Genomic DNA, 15,741 nt, shown 5'->3' on the forward strand with positions numbered 1-15,741 from the left:
AACTTAACGCGCCACTGATCTTGCCAAACTTACCATGTTTGGATTACCAGAAACATAACAATGCACACTGTCCAACCAAAACTATTTCACTCTGGCAAGAACCTACAAGAATGATGAACTGTGCCCTTCTATTTTAGAACCAAAACTATCTACAGTCCTACTGACAAAAATGATGAACTGTGCCCTTATATTTTAGAACAAGGCAGTGGTAACATGTTTAGACATCCTAACAAGAATGACAAAATGTGCTCTTATGCTTAGAGCAAGACATTGATAACAATGTGTTCACACATCCAAAAGGGCGCTGCTGTCTATGGATCTTTATTTCTTCATCCTTATAAAACGTGTATGCTTGCCTGAAAGTGTGTATTCCAAAGTATCAAATTTTGTTGAGCATATAAACAGGACCATTATTAGAATTCTTGCCCCTTTAAATAAAGCTTGAAAGCTTTTCGAGAATAGAAATCACTTACAGTTCAGGTCCTTTGGATAATCACAATATATTGTACCCTCATGAAGCAGAAAAATAAGAAAATGAAAAAATAAAGAAAAAGAAAGCAAGTTCTTGTGCACTCAAGACTTAAAGCAACCTAAACTTCATCAAAATGGATTAAAAAAGAAAATAAAGAACACAAAGACCACCTGAACCAAATCATTATATGACTTAAACCTAACTAAAACTGTAACAAATCCTTGCACTTTCTGATCTCTTTGAAATACAGAAAGTACTGCATTCAACGTGTCTTCGCCTTCTTGAATAATTGGTTGCTCTATCCAACTTTGATTTAGAGGAACAATCTGATTAAGCATCTGAAGCAATAGGTACCTCTAAAATATCTGTTTTCATATTCTTTTAGGATATAAACTGGACACATTTAAGATTTAGCCATCCCGTCTTTCCATCCCTTTTGGCGAGCTCTTTGTTCCCACATTTCCGTTAGTTTCTTTTGGGCAAGCAGAGCGGTCTCAGCTTTATCCCTAGCTTCTTCACATGTTTCCATCCCTGAGTTACATTTATCTGCTTCCTTTTGATATTGGGATGCCATCCTTTTGGCTTCAAGCAAAGAAATGTCTGCCCGTCGTTGGTGTTCCAAAGCTGCAGCTTCCTGTAACTTTAATTCTTCCGATAAGAGATCGACAAAGTTCTTCTCCATTTCTTCACTTACATCTGGATCTCGCTTTTCACAGTCTGAGTGTTCACATAGCAAGAATGAATTAAAAGATGCTGTCTATATATGAATCACTAACAACAGAATTGGATACTAGTAAAGTGTTGCAACAAATGGGCAATCTAAATAAGAGATCAACACATACGATAAGTTCATCATGAATGTGTAACTAATTTGACCATGCTCACAATGTCCCAACAAGGAAGCATCATGATTACATTTCAGATAGACATGAGCAACCGTACAACCTTAGACAAATGCCTATCACCTTAGACAAGTTAGACATACAATATGGCCAGTTCCTGCGAGGAATCAAAACCATAGTAAAAGAACAGCTCAAACAAATGTAAGACAATTATGTATGTATCAAGTATCACAAGTGGTAGCTTCCCACTTGATACATGAACAATTACAAACAACGTCTAAAATATAAAGAACAAAAATGATTTACTACGGCAAAGGGGAAAAAATTCTTAAAGCAAATCGAACTCAGGTTTCAGGTTGAAAAGTAGAGTTTGATCCACACAAGATGGACCCAGTTCTCAAGATAAGCCACACAAGATACTGGAAACATGTGGTTGAGCTGGTTTATCAAGCAAAATGGTCAGCTTACCAACTTTTTGAGTACTTGGGTATCTTTTCATATGCAACGGTAACTACAAATTCTCCAAGTCTTCTAGAAGCAACAATTTGAAGCTGGTCTAAAGATTAGCATGTATTCTAGCACGGAATGAATAAAAATAAGTTGAATTGAACATTTCAATAACATGATTCATCACAACTCAGTATCTGTACAAGTTTGATCATTTCAATCGGATTCATGGCTGGTAGACCAATTTCCTTGACATTCTAATGCAATGCCTTCTCCAGACAACCTGGTCACAGAAACTACTCCTAGACATGATTCATGTCCCATCAAATATGCAAAGAAAAGGAACAAAAATAGAATATAAGGGCTCACTTAAAGATGCTGCAAAACAAAGTCATCTAAAATAAATGATGACCAGCCTACATAGTCAAAGTCTACCATGACTTGGCCAGACTCCAACAACTGATTCGGCTGGGATGTTCCCTTATCAAAGACATTCACCAAGCTCATGACACAGGTAAGCTCGAGAGAATGTGACACCCAACTGAAACTTGAGAGACATGTCCAAGTTTTGGTCACCTTGTCCAAATCTTGATGGTCTGGTCACAGTTGACTGTGTTAGGGATGGCAAAGGGCTGGTCTTGCCCAGCCTGTAAAATGGACAGGCACACAAAAGCCAGGCCCAAACCTCACACAGATGGGATAGGCAGCCCAACCCAATGCTCACCCCTAAAAAGGGTGCACAATGGCCTGCCAATTTCAGCACATAACATTGGACGAGGCCATGCCATGTCAAGTGGGTCCACCAAATGGCTGGGCTGGTTAAGGCTCAAAACCCGGACCCAACCCAACCTTGATGCACCAGGCTACTGAATGTTTTTAAAAGCATGAGGTGTAAGCCTTGAGGCATAGTACGGTATACGCCTTAATGTTTTTAAAGTCATAAAGTTAAAACAATACAGAAAAATCTGCAGCTACTAAAATAGATTACTTTATTAATTATAATGTGAAATGAAATGGGGATCTTCGAAACACAAGCTTAGATTAACAAGAGCAAGTGTCAAGAATGACACTAAAGCATAACCCTTAAAAAGGGTATAACTGGAAACAAAATAAAAATAAAAATGTATTCTTTATTGATATGAAAAACCAATTGCTTAAGAAGCATTGGAGTGAAATACAAGAGGGGCTGCACCCCTTTATATACACAGCTGAAAGAGGACTCAATAGAGCTGTTGGGCACAATCCAACAGCTCTATTTAGAGCTGTTGGACTGTGTCAGTCCAACAGCTCTATTGCTAGTCAAGTCTGGATAAGACTTTACTAGCAAGAGTCATTCTAGTTCAAACTGAACTAGATGACATAAAGACAAAAAATAAAAATAAAGGAAAAAAATTACAGAAATTACAGAAATGAAAGATGTATTTATATATATATATAATAATATAATATTATTATATATACATATATGTACAGTTTTACATTTTAACACCCCCCCTCAAACTTACGGTACAATGAGTGAAAGTTTGTCTAAGAGAAAGTGAAATCGGGGAGCAGCGAGAGGCTTTGTAAAGAAGTCTGCTAACTGATATTCTGAAGTGACATATGGCAGATCAATTATCCCGCGTAGATATTCCTCTCTGACGTAGTGACAATCCATTTCGATGTATTTGGTGCGTTCGTGGAATGTTCTGTTACTGGCAATGTAGATCGCACTTTTGTTGTCACAACACATTTGTGAAGCCTTTGTTGCTTCAACTCCCATGTCAGCAAGCAATCGTCGGAGCCAAACTACTTCCATGGTCGTGGTTGCCATGGCTCTGTATTCATCTTCAGTGGATGAGAGAGATACCTTCTGTTGCTTTTTACACCTCCACGAGATTAATGATTCCCCTAAAAAGACACAAAAGCCAGTGGTTGAGTGTCTGTTATTGGGATCACCTCCCCAATCAGCATCAGTATATGCAATTAAATCAAGAGAAGAGGAGGAAGATAAGAAAAGTCCTCGTGAAAGAAAGGACTTGATGTATCTGATAATACGCATGACTGCTCCCATATGAACAGAAGTAGGAGCATGTTGAAATTGACTTGCTGTATGAACAACATGTGCAATATCTGGTCTGGTAATGGATAGATAGGAAAGTGCCCCGACAAGCTGTCTGTAAAGAGTAGGGTCTGCAAGAAGTTCTCCATCATCAATCTTCATTTTAACATTAACAACTTCTGGAGTGTCGACTTTCTTATCATCAGTAATACCAGACCTGAAAACAATATCAAAAGCAAATTTAGTCTGAGATAATAAATATCCTCTAGGAGAATAAGCAACTTCAATGCCTAAAAAATATCTCAACAAGCCCAAATCAGTCATTTCAAAATGAGATTTAAGAAGTGTTTTGATTGTTTCAACTCCCTGTTTATCGCTTCCGGTGATGATCATATCATCCACATAGAGAAGAAGCACAATGATCCCTGCATCAGAATTCTTAATAAACAAAGCAGTGTCAGTTAAACAGAATTGAAAACCAATATCAATCATAACACGACTAAACCTATCATACCAAGCTTTTGGTGCTTGTTTAAGTCCATAAAGAGCTTTTTCTAAGCGAAGGACTTTACCCTTAGGAATACTTAGACCAGGAGGAGGTTCCATGTATACTTCTTCAACTAGCTTTCCATTTAAAAAAACATTTTTGACATCCATTTGAAAAATAGACCATTTTTTGATAGAAGCTAAGGCAATTAAGGTTCGGACAGTAGTCATACGAGCCACCGGAGCAAAGGTTTCTTCATAATCAATCCCATATTCTTGGGCATAACCTTTGGCTACTAAACGGGCTTTATATCTTTCAAGAGTACCATCACTCTTGGTTTTAATTTTATAAACCCATCGACATCCTATAGTTTTCTTCCCTGGAGGAAGATCTTGAATATTCCATGTAGAAGCCTTTTCAAGTGCATCTAATTCAGCTTTCATGGCTTCTATCCATTTGATATCATTTTTTGCTTGAAAATATGTGGATGGTTCTTCATATGAGTGAATTAATGCAATAACTGCCCTATATGTGGGTGAGAAAGACTCGTATGATACAAACTTTCCTGGAGGCCTCGAGATTCGGGTTGATTGTCTAGTTGGAATGTTAGAATATTTCTCAAGTGCACATGGAGGATTAGACTCTTGTCGCCTGAAATATTGAATACTAGTATCTCTATGAACTTCTTCATTTTCAACATTAAGATCAATAATTCTTTGATCATCATCAAAGTTACAGTCAAGGTCATATTCATCAGATGTTGATGTTAGATCTAACAAAAAGGAGTACTCAGTGACGTCTTTTAATTTTCTAAAATCAAAGAAGCTCTCCTTTTCAAGAAAGGAAACATTTCTAGACACATATAGTTTATTATTTTTGAAGTCAAAACATCTATAACCTTTCTGGTTTTCAGCATATCCTAAAAAGGCACAAGGAATCGCACGAGGGGAAAGTTTATCATTTTTGTCAGTAAATATGAAACATTTGCACCCAAATATTCTTAGTCTAGAGTAGTCTGGAGAAATATTCATAAGTTTTTCAATGGGAGTGATATTTTGTAACGAAGAAGATGGCATCCTATTAATGAGATAGGTGGCAGTTAAGGCAGCTTCTGCCCAAAAGTCTTTCGGGACTTGATTTGCTATTAATAAAGTCCTAGTGGTTTCTATAATATGACGATGTTTTCGTTCTGCCAGTCCATTTTGTTGATGTGTATAAGGACAAGATCTTTGATGTGTGATGCCATGCAATTTAAGATAATTTTGAAAATCTGTGGATAAAAACTCTCCCCCTGAATCTGTGCGAAAAATAGTAATATCATTTTGAAACTTGTTTTTAACCATATTATGAAAAGTTTGAAAGTATGAAAATACTTCAAACTTATGTTTGAGAAAGTACATCCACGTATGTCGGGAGAAATCATCGACAAAAATAACATAGTAAACAAATCCTCCTTTAGAAATTACTGGTGCAGGACCCCAAACATCCGAGTGTATTAATTCAAGTGGTCTTGAAGAGAAAAAGGTTCTGTTCTGAAATGGTAATCTTTTCATTTTGCCGAGAATACAATCTTTACAATCAAATGATTCAGAGTTACAAAATTTCCCTAGATTTGGAAAATGTTGGATTTTGGCTATATGTGGGTGACCAAGTCTCTTATGCCACAGTTCCAACTCTATTTTTTGAATATTATAACAAAAAGCTTTCTTCAGCATTTCCAAAAAATCCATGTAATAGAGTCCTCATTCTCTATGGCCTTCCCCAATCAGCTTGCCTGACTGGCGATCCTGTACCCAACAACCATGAGAAGAAAAGGAAATATTACACCCATAATCAGAAATTTGAGATACAGATAAAAGATTTAAATTTAATTTGGGAACATGTCTAATTTCTGGAATAAAAAAAAAATTTGTTTTATAAATTTTTTCAAAATTTCCTATTCCTTCTATTTCAAGAGAAGTCCCATCAGCAGTAAAGACCTTTGACACACTTGTTTTATTTTTAACACATTTGGATAGACTTTGATTATTTGGGGTCATATGAAAAGATGCACCAGAGTCAAGAAGCCAAGAAATTTTACCTAGATCAGAAAAAGATGAGGCTGCTGCGCCGGTTGAAGCTTCAGATGAGGAAGAGGCACCTTTGATGAGAGGCTGAAGAATCTCCATTAGTTGGGCCAGGGAAACTGGTGCATCCTGATCTTTAGGCTCCGATCCAGCAATTGCAGCTCTTTTTTCTCTCAGCTCCTTAAGTTTGGGACATTGTGGCCTGTAGTGTCCCGGTTCATGACAGTGATGACAAATAACTTTCTTCTTATCATAGTCACCATTTTGTCGGTTAAAGTGAGGAGGCCTATATGATCGAACATAATTCCCTGGTCTAGACACGGCTAAAACGGAATCATCTTCAATTTTTAAAGAACCTTTCTGAAGACGATTTTCTTCCATTGTTAACTCTTCAATAGTTTCAACAATAGAAGGAATTTTTCCCCGGTGAAGTAGGGCCGATTTAGTGGTTTCAAATTTCGGCCTTAATCCAGTGATAAACTGGTAAAAATGTTCAGCATCGAGTTGTTTCTGACGAAGCTCGATGTCTTCGGCACAATGCCACTTTGGTTCTAAAAGGGAAAGTTCTTCCCAAAGTTCGGACAACCCATTGTAATATTCACGAATAGTTTTGTCTCCTTGTGTCATCATTCGAACTTTTTCTTAGAGGTTGCACACGTGTGCAATATCTTTAAGGGAATACATATTCTTAAGGTATTCCCATGCCTTATCAGCATGATCAAATTTGGCAAGACTTGAGCATTTTTTAATGTCAACGCTATTGATAAGCCATGACATTATCTTCGCATGAGATATTCTCCATTCTTTCCATTTCTTCTCGTATGAGGCAATAGCCTTGATTTTCTCTTCTTCCGATAGAGGGACCTCTTTATCTCCCTCCTTTTTAGTAAGAGATAGCTTAGGTTCCGAATCGGAACCATCCACAATCCCCCATAAGCCTTTTCCCCATATATGGTGCTTCATGATTGAAGCCCATGTTACATAGTTCGTATCGCTTAGTTTCTGGGCATGATGGTGACTTTATCATTGTCATCCATCGATTACAAGGAGAGAAAGAATAGGGATAGAAGACAAACAAGAAGGAAAATGAAAAAGAAAGAAAAAAAAAACAATACAACAAGATGTGAAATCTTCTCCAATGAAGTGATAAAACACTTCTCTTCAAGTGGCGAACACTTTTGCAAACGGGCACGGAAACCGAGGCAGCTTTTCCTCAAGATTTAGTACTTCCGCGGCTCTGATACCATGAAATGAAATGGGGATCTTCGAAACACGAGCTTAGATTAACAAGAGCAAGTGTCAAGAATGACACTAAAGCATAACCCTTAAAAAGGGTATAACTGGAAACAAAATAAAAATAGAAATGTATTCTTTATTGATATGAAAAACCAATTGCTTAAAAAGCATTGGAGTGAAATACAAGAGGGGCTGCACCCCTTTATATACACAGCTGAAAGAGGACTCAATAGAGCTGTTGGGCACAGTCCAACAGCTCTATTGCTAGTCAAGTCTGGATAGGACTTGACTAGCAACAGTCATTCTAGTTCAAACTGAACTAGATGACATAAAGACAAAAAATAAAAATAAAGGAAAAAAATTACAGAAATGAAAGAAATGAAAAATGTATTTATATACATATAATAATATAATATTATTATATATACATATATGTACAGTTTTACATTTTAACATAATGCACAAATAAGCAAGTCATAGCAAATAAATGAGTTAACGCTATTGCACTTTTAAATAGTGATATCTGATGCCCATGCCTACTGATCGTGCTCTATGATGATCCCAACTCTAGACACCCACTTGAATGAGTGTCACGCTGCCAGCAACTAATAGAAAGAGCTAAGCCACATGGAAATGGCTGTGAATACAAGAATATGACATTTTTGTGAAGTTTTTTCAGTAGAAGTAACATATAAGAGAATGTGGTAGGGTAGTAGAAGGCGAGTATCCATGTGACATAGATAAAGAGAGCACTCACCTGTGAAAGTCGTATTGCTGAAACCTGCAGTAACAAATAAAAGATCAAATTAAAAACAAGAAGAGAGGCATGCATCTGATAAAACTAAAGCATTGAGTGAACAGAAATGACATAATTCACAGGAATTTCATTTTATTAATTATGCAGGCCAACTATGGGAAAAGCACACACAAGCTTTCTTCCAGTTTTTCTTGTTAAAGGATGAATAGTACAAGTACATTTTACATGCTAGTAGATTATACACTAATTTCATTAACAAGGTACGAGTTTCAGTATCAGCAAAACCATAACATTTTCAGAAAGAACATGGAAGTTAATCCAAACAGAATGCCAAAATGTTGAAAAAAGTTCCACACCTAGAAACACCTGTGTTGCTTATAGGTGGGCTATGTAAGTCAAAAGCGCTAGGCGGTGCCTAATCTGTAGACCCTTAAAAAGACTAGTCGAGAACTAGGCGGGATTAGTCAGACTAGTCGGTACCCCAATTAAAATATAAAAAAGTACACAAAATATACATAAAAATATGTTTAGTTCTTTTACTAATAAGATATTTTCATTATACAAGTACAAAATTACACATGACTTCACAAGATATATTAGTATACATAACCATAATATACATATATATATAATTGTACACACACACAAATATATATATATATATATATATATTCAATTATTCATAACATATTCAGTATAATCAACAAAATATGCTTTCAACCTTTCACAGAAGCACATATATGAATAACATAATACATAATTCATAATACTAAACATGATTTCAGGCCTTTATAGAAAAATTCATCAGAAACAGAGTAACACATATATAAAAAACATAATCAATTAAAATCAACTGTGCATGCTTTCAATGTTTTACAGAAAAAATCCCAAAAGCAAAGTAGCACACACACATATATTAAAAGCATGTTTTCATGGTTTCACATAACAAATCACACAAACACACACACACACACACACACACACACACACACACACACACACACATATATATATATACAATTATATATATACAAAAAAATAACAAAATATATATAAGAATAATAAATAACTAAACCGCCCTCGTGCTTAGGCGGAGGCAGCTTAGTCGCCGACTAGGCGCCTTAGTCGGTGCCTAGTCAGCAAAATTGATACCTTTTAAAGTACTCACCTAGGAATTGCAAAGCCTAGGCGTTTTATGCCCAGACCGACTAGGCGGACTAGTCACTGCCTAGTTGGGGATTTTGACTACATAGTAGGTGGGGCGAGAAACAATTTATAAAGCAAAGGCACAAATGGTACAATTGTCATGATTGCATACAGTGAGATTCTTAACCAAAATTTTGTAATTGTATCAGATACATGGGCAAACCTCCCAGCATAATCAGTCCTGTAGTCCTCAAAGTATTCCTTAGCCAAAGTCCTGACATTGTCTTCCAGGTAGCTCATTTGAGCACGTTTTCATTTTATAACCCATCTACAACCCACAGATTTCTTCCCAACAACAACCAAAAAAAAACTCACGAATGAGCTCTTTGAAGTGCTCATAGCAAAGCAACCACAGCCTTGTTGGCTTTGGCTGCCTTAAACTTTGATTGTAACAAGGTGGTTCAGAGCAGTGACACAAGTTTGATCTTGAAGTGAAAGGATTAGACTGGCAATAACATTTATTGTCTGTTTCATAAACTTTCCTGGATCTGAAAATTTCCAACCCAGAGTTGGAACAACACCAGACACGAGAATATACTTCAAAAACCTACAACACTTAGAGACCCACAGAGGAAGCAAGAAAATCTTTTGATAAGTGATTCCAGGGGTCTAGACAGTGAACATGCCTATAGGGGTCATGTGCTGTTGCTATTGGCATTGCAGGATGGGCCAGTGCAATGTTGGGTCGTCTGTTGGAAATTAAGAGACTGAGATGCAGTAACAAAGCCAGTGTGGGAATTGGAACCATGCCTTAGCCTCTTGGGTAGATAACACTAGTTGGAGTCGACTAGGCATGTGGGCAGCAGTAAGGCCCAATGCCTCGAAGAGGAAAACAATGTTAATGAGTGTATACAACTACTAATGGCGTAGCTAGGATTCATGTGAGGGGGGGGGGGGGCGCAAACAGGGGTGTAGGAAAAAAAAAATTTGGTGTGATAGTCGGGGGGGTTCGGGGGCAGCGCCCCGAAAATTTTTTTTTGAGATAAAATAAAAAATGGCTACAATTATTAATAAAAATCTATTTCATATGGACAAATCAAACTATTTGCTGCAGTCAGGGCTGGGCTGGGCTAGTACTGGGCTAAAAAAATGGATAAAAATCTATTTCATATGGAATCAGGGCTGGAATAGGACTGGGCTTTAAAAAAAAAAAAATTAACTGTTTCAGGAGGCAGGACTGGGCTGTAGCCCAGTCCTGCCCCCCCCTCAGCTCCGCCTCTGACGACTACGACTACAAAGTTCGGGTATGAGACAAGACTTTGCTAGGTAATATCGGCAAGCAAGGGTGACACTGAGTAGGTGCTGACTTGGTCCACCTACCATGTAGAGGTGCAGGATGGGCTAAACAAGAACATGACATTGGAGACCTGCAGCTAAATCAAAGCCCTAAACACTTTGATCCTGTATGTACAATCATACAGTAGGAGTCCACATGACATAACCTATCATATCCTGACGAGTGCCACAAATCCCCATGCCCAACTGTGACAGCCATAGAAGCATCACAATGACATCCGGATGAGTCACATGACTCACACGGGGGACAAAACAAAAGCCTACTATTGTGTCTCTGAACTTGCAAAGAATTCATAATGGACTCCATACTGAATAGTCACAGATAATTAGCAAAAACAGAAACATCACCAAGCACTCTAAGTCAGACGGGTCAAAATCAAACCTAGCTATAGACTGGATCATCAGATGAGTAGACCCTTAGTCAACCAGCTCAGAACCATAGATGCTAAAGACTAAGCACTAAAAGTCAACAAGTCCTTCATAAGTCAATCTTCACATATAACTTGAATGAGCAGCAACCATGAGAAAAAAAAGCCAAATTATATGGGCACAACAAAAACCTCAAAGCCAAATAGCCACTCAAGTAAAAACCGAAGCTTCATGTACCACTCATCCAAATGATAAAATGAGCTGACATAGACCTACGACAAGATAGATTGCATAGGAACATACTGAAAAAAATGGTTTAAATGGTTAAAATCATAAACTTTGAGATATGACTTTTCAGTCAGGATCTGCTAGGCTATTGATCTTTATGGGATGCATCAATAGACAAAACTGACAATATAGTAATGAAAATCCAAGAAAATGCCGTGACATTTAAACTTAACCAAAAAAAGTTATAATACCAGAAGATTTCATGAATTAAACAACAAAAGAAAAGTTAAAGCAGCAAGACAGTCACCAACACATGACACATAGCTCTAGCTGAACAGGATAAGAACAGAAAAAGGTTTTAAGGCAGAAAAAAATTCAAATTCTTTTGAATCAAGGTTCTGTTAACTAATATCATCAGCAAAATATTAGTATGGATGTGACCAAAAAAGAAAAAAGAAAAAATGAAATCCAGAGGCAGATGAACATTGTGATAATTGATTCAGACAAGAAAATGAAAACCCTAAAAGACAGATCATGAAACTCACATCATCAAATATATGCACATGAGAACAAACTGTAAAAAACTGATTTCGACACATAGGATGCTTTTAAATATACGACACAAGAACTAGGGATAACACATAGAAATAGCATAGAAGATGAAAGAATTGACTACATCGAGAGGGGGGAAAGATGAGAATGCTACTTGTACTGAATGAAAAACATATATAACTAGGCTGGATTTCACAATTAAATGCAACTATGTATGTTTTATTTTATAGGCTGGTAAATGGCTTTCAAATGCACCCTTAGAATTTCGATATTGTAGAGATAATGCACCATTCTGCCTACTCTATCTCATACTTCTTTTGGATCCTCTATTTCAGTTGCTTCTCAGGCATTGTTTAGTTCAACACATTTGCATTTATCACTTCCTCTTGTTGTAAAATAATCCAAGATAAAACTTTGAGCCAAACACATTTGTTAGCATTCCTAATGGCATCAACCACCTTTCCAAAAGCTTCAATCAAGATAAATTGTAACTAGAAAACATGCATAGCCAGTTGGAATTGGAATAGATGAAAAGAACCTATAGAGATTGACCTGTATGCAATAGTTACATTCATATGGTGGATGGTTAAAGAAGATGCAAGGTCTTCAAGTAACAATATCTTCCATTTTCTTTCTAAATTGGAAATGCAAGTCCTCACCGTGCTAATGGTTAACTTAAACAAAAAGAAAGGAACAAAATTTAGACGAAGAACAAACTAAGACAACGTGACACACTCTTCCTTCAAATCAACAACACTGCAGAGTTCGTTGCCTGATCCCACTTTTTCTCAACTTTTCAAAAGAAATCAGCAGCAAAAGTTTTCCCATGTTGTAGCTGTCATCCGTTTGAATTCATAAGAGGCACCCTCTACCTTCTGACTTTCCCATGACAGCTGATCCCACTTCAGTAGCACAAGTTCATTTTGATGACTCCGAGTCCAAGCAGTCAAGTCATTCTTTCTAACTAGACAAAATTATAAGAAAAGGAGATTGATCAAATCAATTTCATGACTTTAGATGAATCCATGAGACTTCACAATGTTGACTACTAGGATCAAACAAGCAAAAGACAAACCCCAGTGGACTGGAAGGAAACTTCATCCCCAATTTGAAAATTCTTCCAATTGCTAAATAAACTAAACAGAAACAATCAATTAATTAAGAAGAAACAGATGACAATCGACCATCAGAACCAGTCCTCAGCACCAAATGAAACTTCAAGACAAAACCAACTTTTCAGAATCTTAGAAACAAAAACTACAGAAAAAGTAGACAACCCATCAACCTATAGCACCAATTAAATCAAAATAAAACATAATGGATCGAAACAAACATGGTGGTTATTCAGATCTTAATTTTCAACATCCAAAAAGGAACAAACAAAAGCAAAGAACATAGAGAGGCAAACAACGACGAAATAAAACCAGATTTGGAGGGCACTGACCCGCGGGCAGGGAAAGGATGGGCTCGTAGGAACAATCACAGACGCAAGGAGGGCAAGAGGTGCGGGAGAGGGCAACAAGCCCCTCCGCCAGATGCCAGTAAAGAGGGGGACCCAAGATATACGCGGTCAAGCAGAACCCCAAAAGCACCACCAACGATTTCAATAGCCTGGGGTTGCAAGATGGTTGCGGCCTCGCCATCTTCTCTCAAAACCAAGTAACAGAAGCAACCCACGAGTTCAAAACCCAGATCCCACGATCCCACGGCTCCCCACTTTTTGTTTCTTCGCTCTGGACTCAAGGAAGACGCGTCCGCCTTGAAAACTCGCGATTTAAGGAAGGTGGTGTGTGAAAGGAAGGCTGATCTACCACTACCACCACCAAGTAGCGACAGAGAGAGAGGGCAACCGACAACTTTTCACCGTGTTGGTAATGTTATTATTGGTAGAAAAGATAAAGGAAGGGGAGAAAGACCAGACATCTAGCAAAAGATCAATTTTTTTTTGTTTGGTACATGAGAGGGAGAAGAATGAAGAATGATCGACGATCGGGGCTGTGGTCTCGTGATTTACTCATTGTTGTCATTTGTTTATCCGTCACACGCTCGCCGTGTTGCCTCGTTCTTATCGTTGCATCACATATATAAATACATATTTTTTTGAAACTGGTGCATGAGAACACGGTTTTTTAAGTACTAAACAGTATTTTGACAATTTAATATATAAGTATATTTGTTATTAAAAATACTATTAAAATAACTTTAAAAATGTTGGAATAATGACAGGAGTCATGATGTGTCGAATGAAGTGTCAACGAATCTTATCGAGTCTATTGGTTGCTATCCCGAGTTCATGACCCAGCGGGAAGTTTCAAAATTAAGCATTCAAGAATATTTAGATTCTTTGTTTAAACCTGAGATGCATTAAAGAATGAATAAATGATTAAAACTGAGATGTATTACAAAAGAACTTGGCAATATATACGAGTTTAATTTTATTTTAATTTGATAAATCGAGGAAAAAAACAAAAGGATAAAATCACGGCATATAGGAATGGTATCCAAGACTCACCGTAATTCAAGCCCATGATTCGATAAGTTTGGATCTATGCAATAAATTTTCTAAAAGGTAAATAATTTTTTTTGTGTTCTAACTAGGGGTGACCAGCATGATTCGATAAGTTTGGATCTATGCAATAAATTTTCTAAAAGGTAATTAATTTTTTTTGTGTTCTAACTAGGGGTGCCAACTGGTGGGGTTTGGTTCAGACCGAGTGAAACCAGGCTTGGACCAGATTTTTGGGTATGGTATCAGGTCTGGACCTAGATCTAATCAGGTCTACTATAAAAGAAACCATACCTTAATCCCATAAGAACTATATGAACCAGACCTGAACCATATCCAATAAAATAATATTTTTATCATTTTTACATTAAAAATTTGTGGGTCTTAATCTAAACTTGAGTCGAGCTCAAGACTGGTAGAAAATTTTACAAACTATACCCGGATCCATGTATTAATTTTTGGACTCAGATCTTCTTATCTGTCACCATACCTGGACACTATAGAGTTTGGGTTTGGTCCCAGTAAACCAGACCCATTGACACCCCTAGTTCTAATCTCTCAAAGGGACACCCCCAAAGGGTTTGACTATAGGGATGGGGCGTGGTCATGGTTTGATTCTCATGAGTGTCAAGCCCTTTGCACTAACGAGGGCAAAAGATAATCTCTTGCCTGACCAAAGCCTAACATTTCTCTTAAGGCAAGGGCTGCGTCATGGGTTTACACTATCGAGACAACAACCGTAAGTAGAGATGTAAACGGTTCAGATTCAGGTCAGATCTAGGCATTACCAAGTGCAACTTAATTGGATTTGAATTTTGATTTAGATTCAGATTCAAATTTGAATTCAGATGAAAAAATCTAAAACCAAACCTGAATCCAACTAGCTTAAAAGGCGATATTTACATTTATTCAGGTTGTTTTTTTAGTCTGATTCAGCCGTAACGATTAGGTCTTTGATCCGAAGGGCGATTTTCCCGTCCATGAAAAAACAAAATCTCAAAAAACTGGTTTTTATTGTTGTTGGCATCCTGAAAAAAGTGAGAGTTTCACTTTTTTTTTGGTTTTCAAAGTTTTATTGGAAAAATACTTACATTGAAGTTTTGCTAATGTGGTTCTCCGACGTCAACATCTTTTCTTTGGCATTCTATTATTATTTTATTATTTTACATTTTTGTGTTAGTTAAAGAACCATTGACATAGTTGTCAAAGTCTATGGATTGAACCACAGGCGAGGCT

At 37.1% G+C, this 15,741-nt stretch overlaps 1 protein-coding gene across 1 annotated transcript; it reads right to left on the reverse strand.

Annotated features, from left to right (window-relative positions):
• Positions 1-410: 410 nt before the first annotated feature.
• On the reverse strand, positions 411-14,060 carry LOC149827317 (transmembrane protein, putative (DUF1068)). Its single transcript, XM_090019276.1, has 3 exons — positions 13,444-14,060; positions 8,349-8,372; positions 411-1,189 (listed from the first exon to the last, which is right to left on the reverse strand). The coding sequence occupies exons 1-3, from the start codon at positions 13,640-13,642 to the stop codon at positions 876-878; spliced, it is 537 nt and encodes a 178-aa protein (XP_089875402.1). The 5' UTR covers positions 13,643-14,060; the 3' UTR covers positions 411-875.
• Between the last annotated feature and the right edge of the window lie 1,681 nt (positions 14,061-15,741).

The sequence above is a fragment of the Nuphar pumila genome, chromosome 10 (genome assembly GCF_984573655.1).
Source record: "Nuphar pumila chromosome 10, dmNupPumi1.hap1.1, whole genome shotgun sequence".
Lineage (NCBI taxonomy): Eukaryota > Viridiplantae > Streptophyta > Magnoliopsida > Nymphaeales > Nymphaeaceae > Nuphar > Nuphar pumila.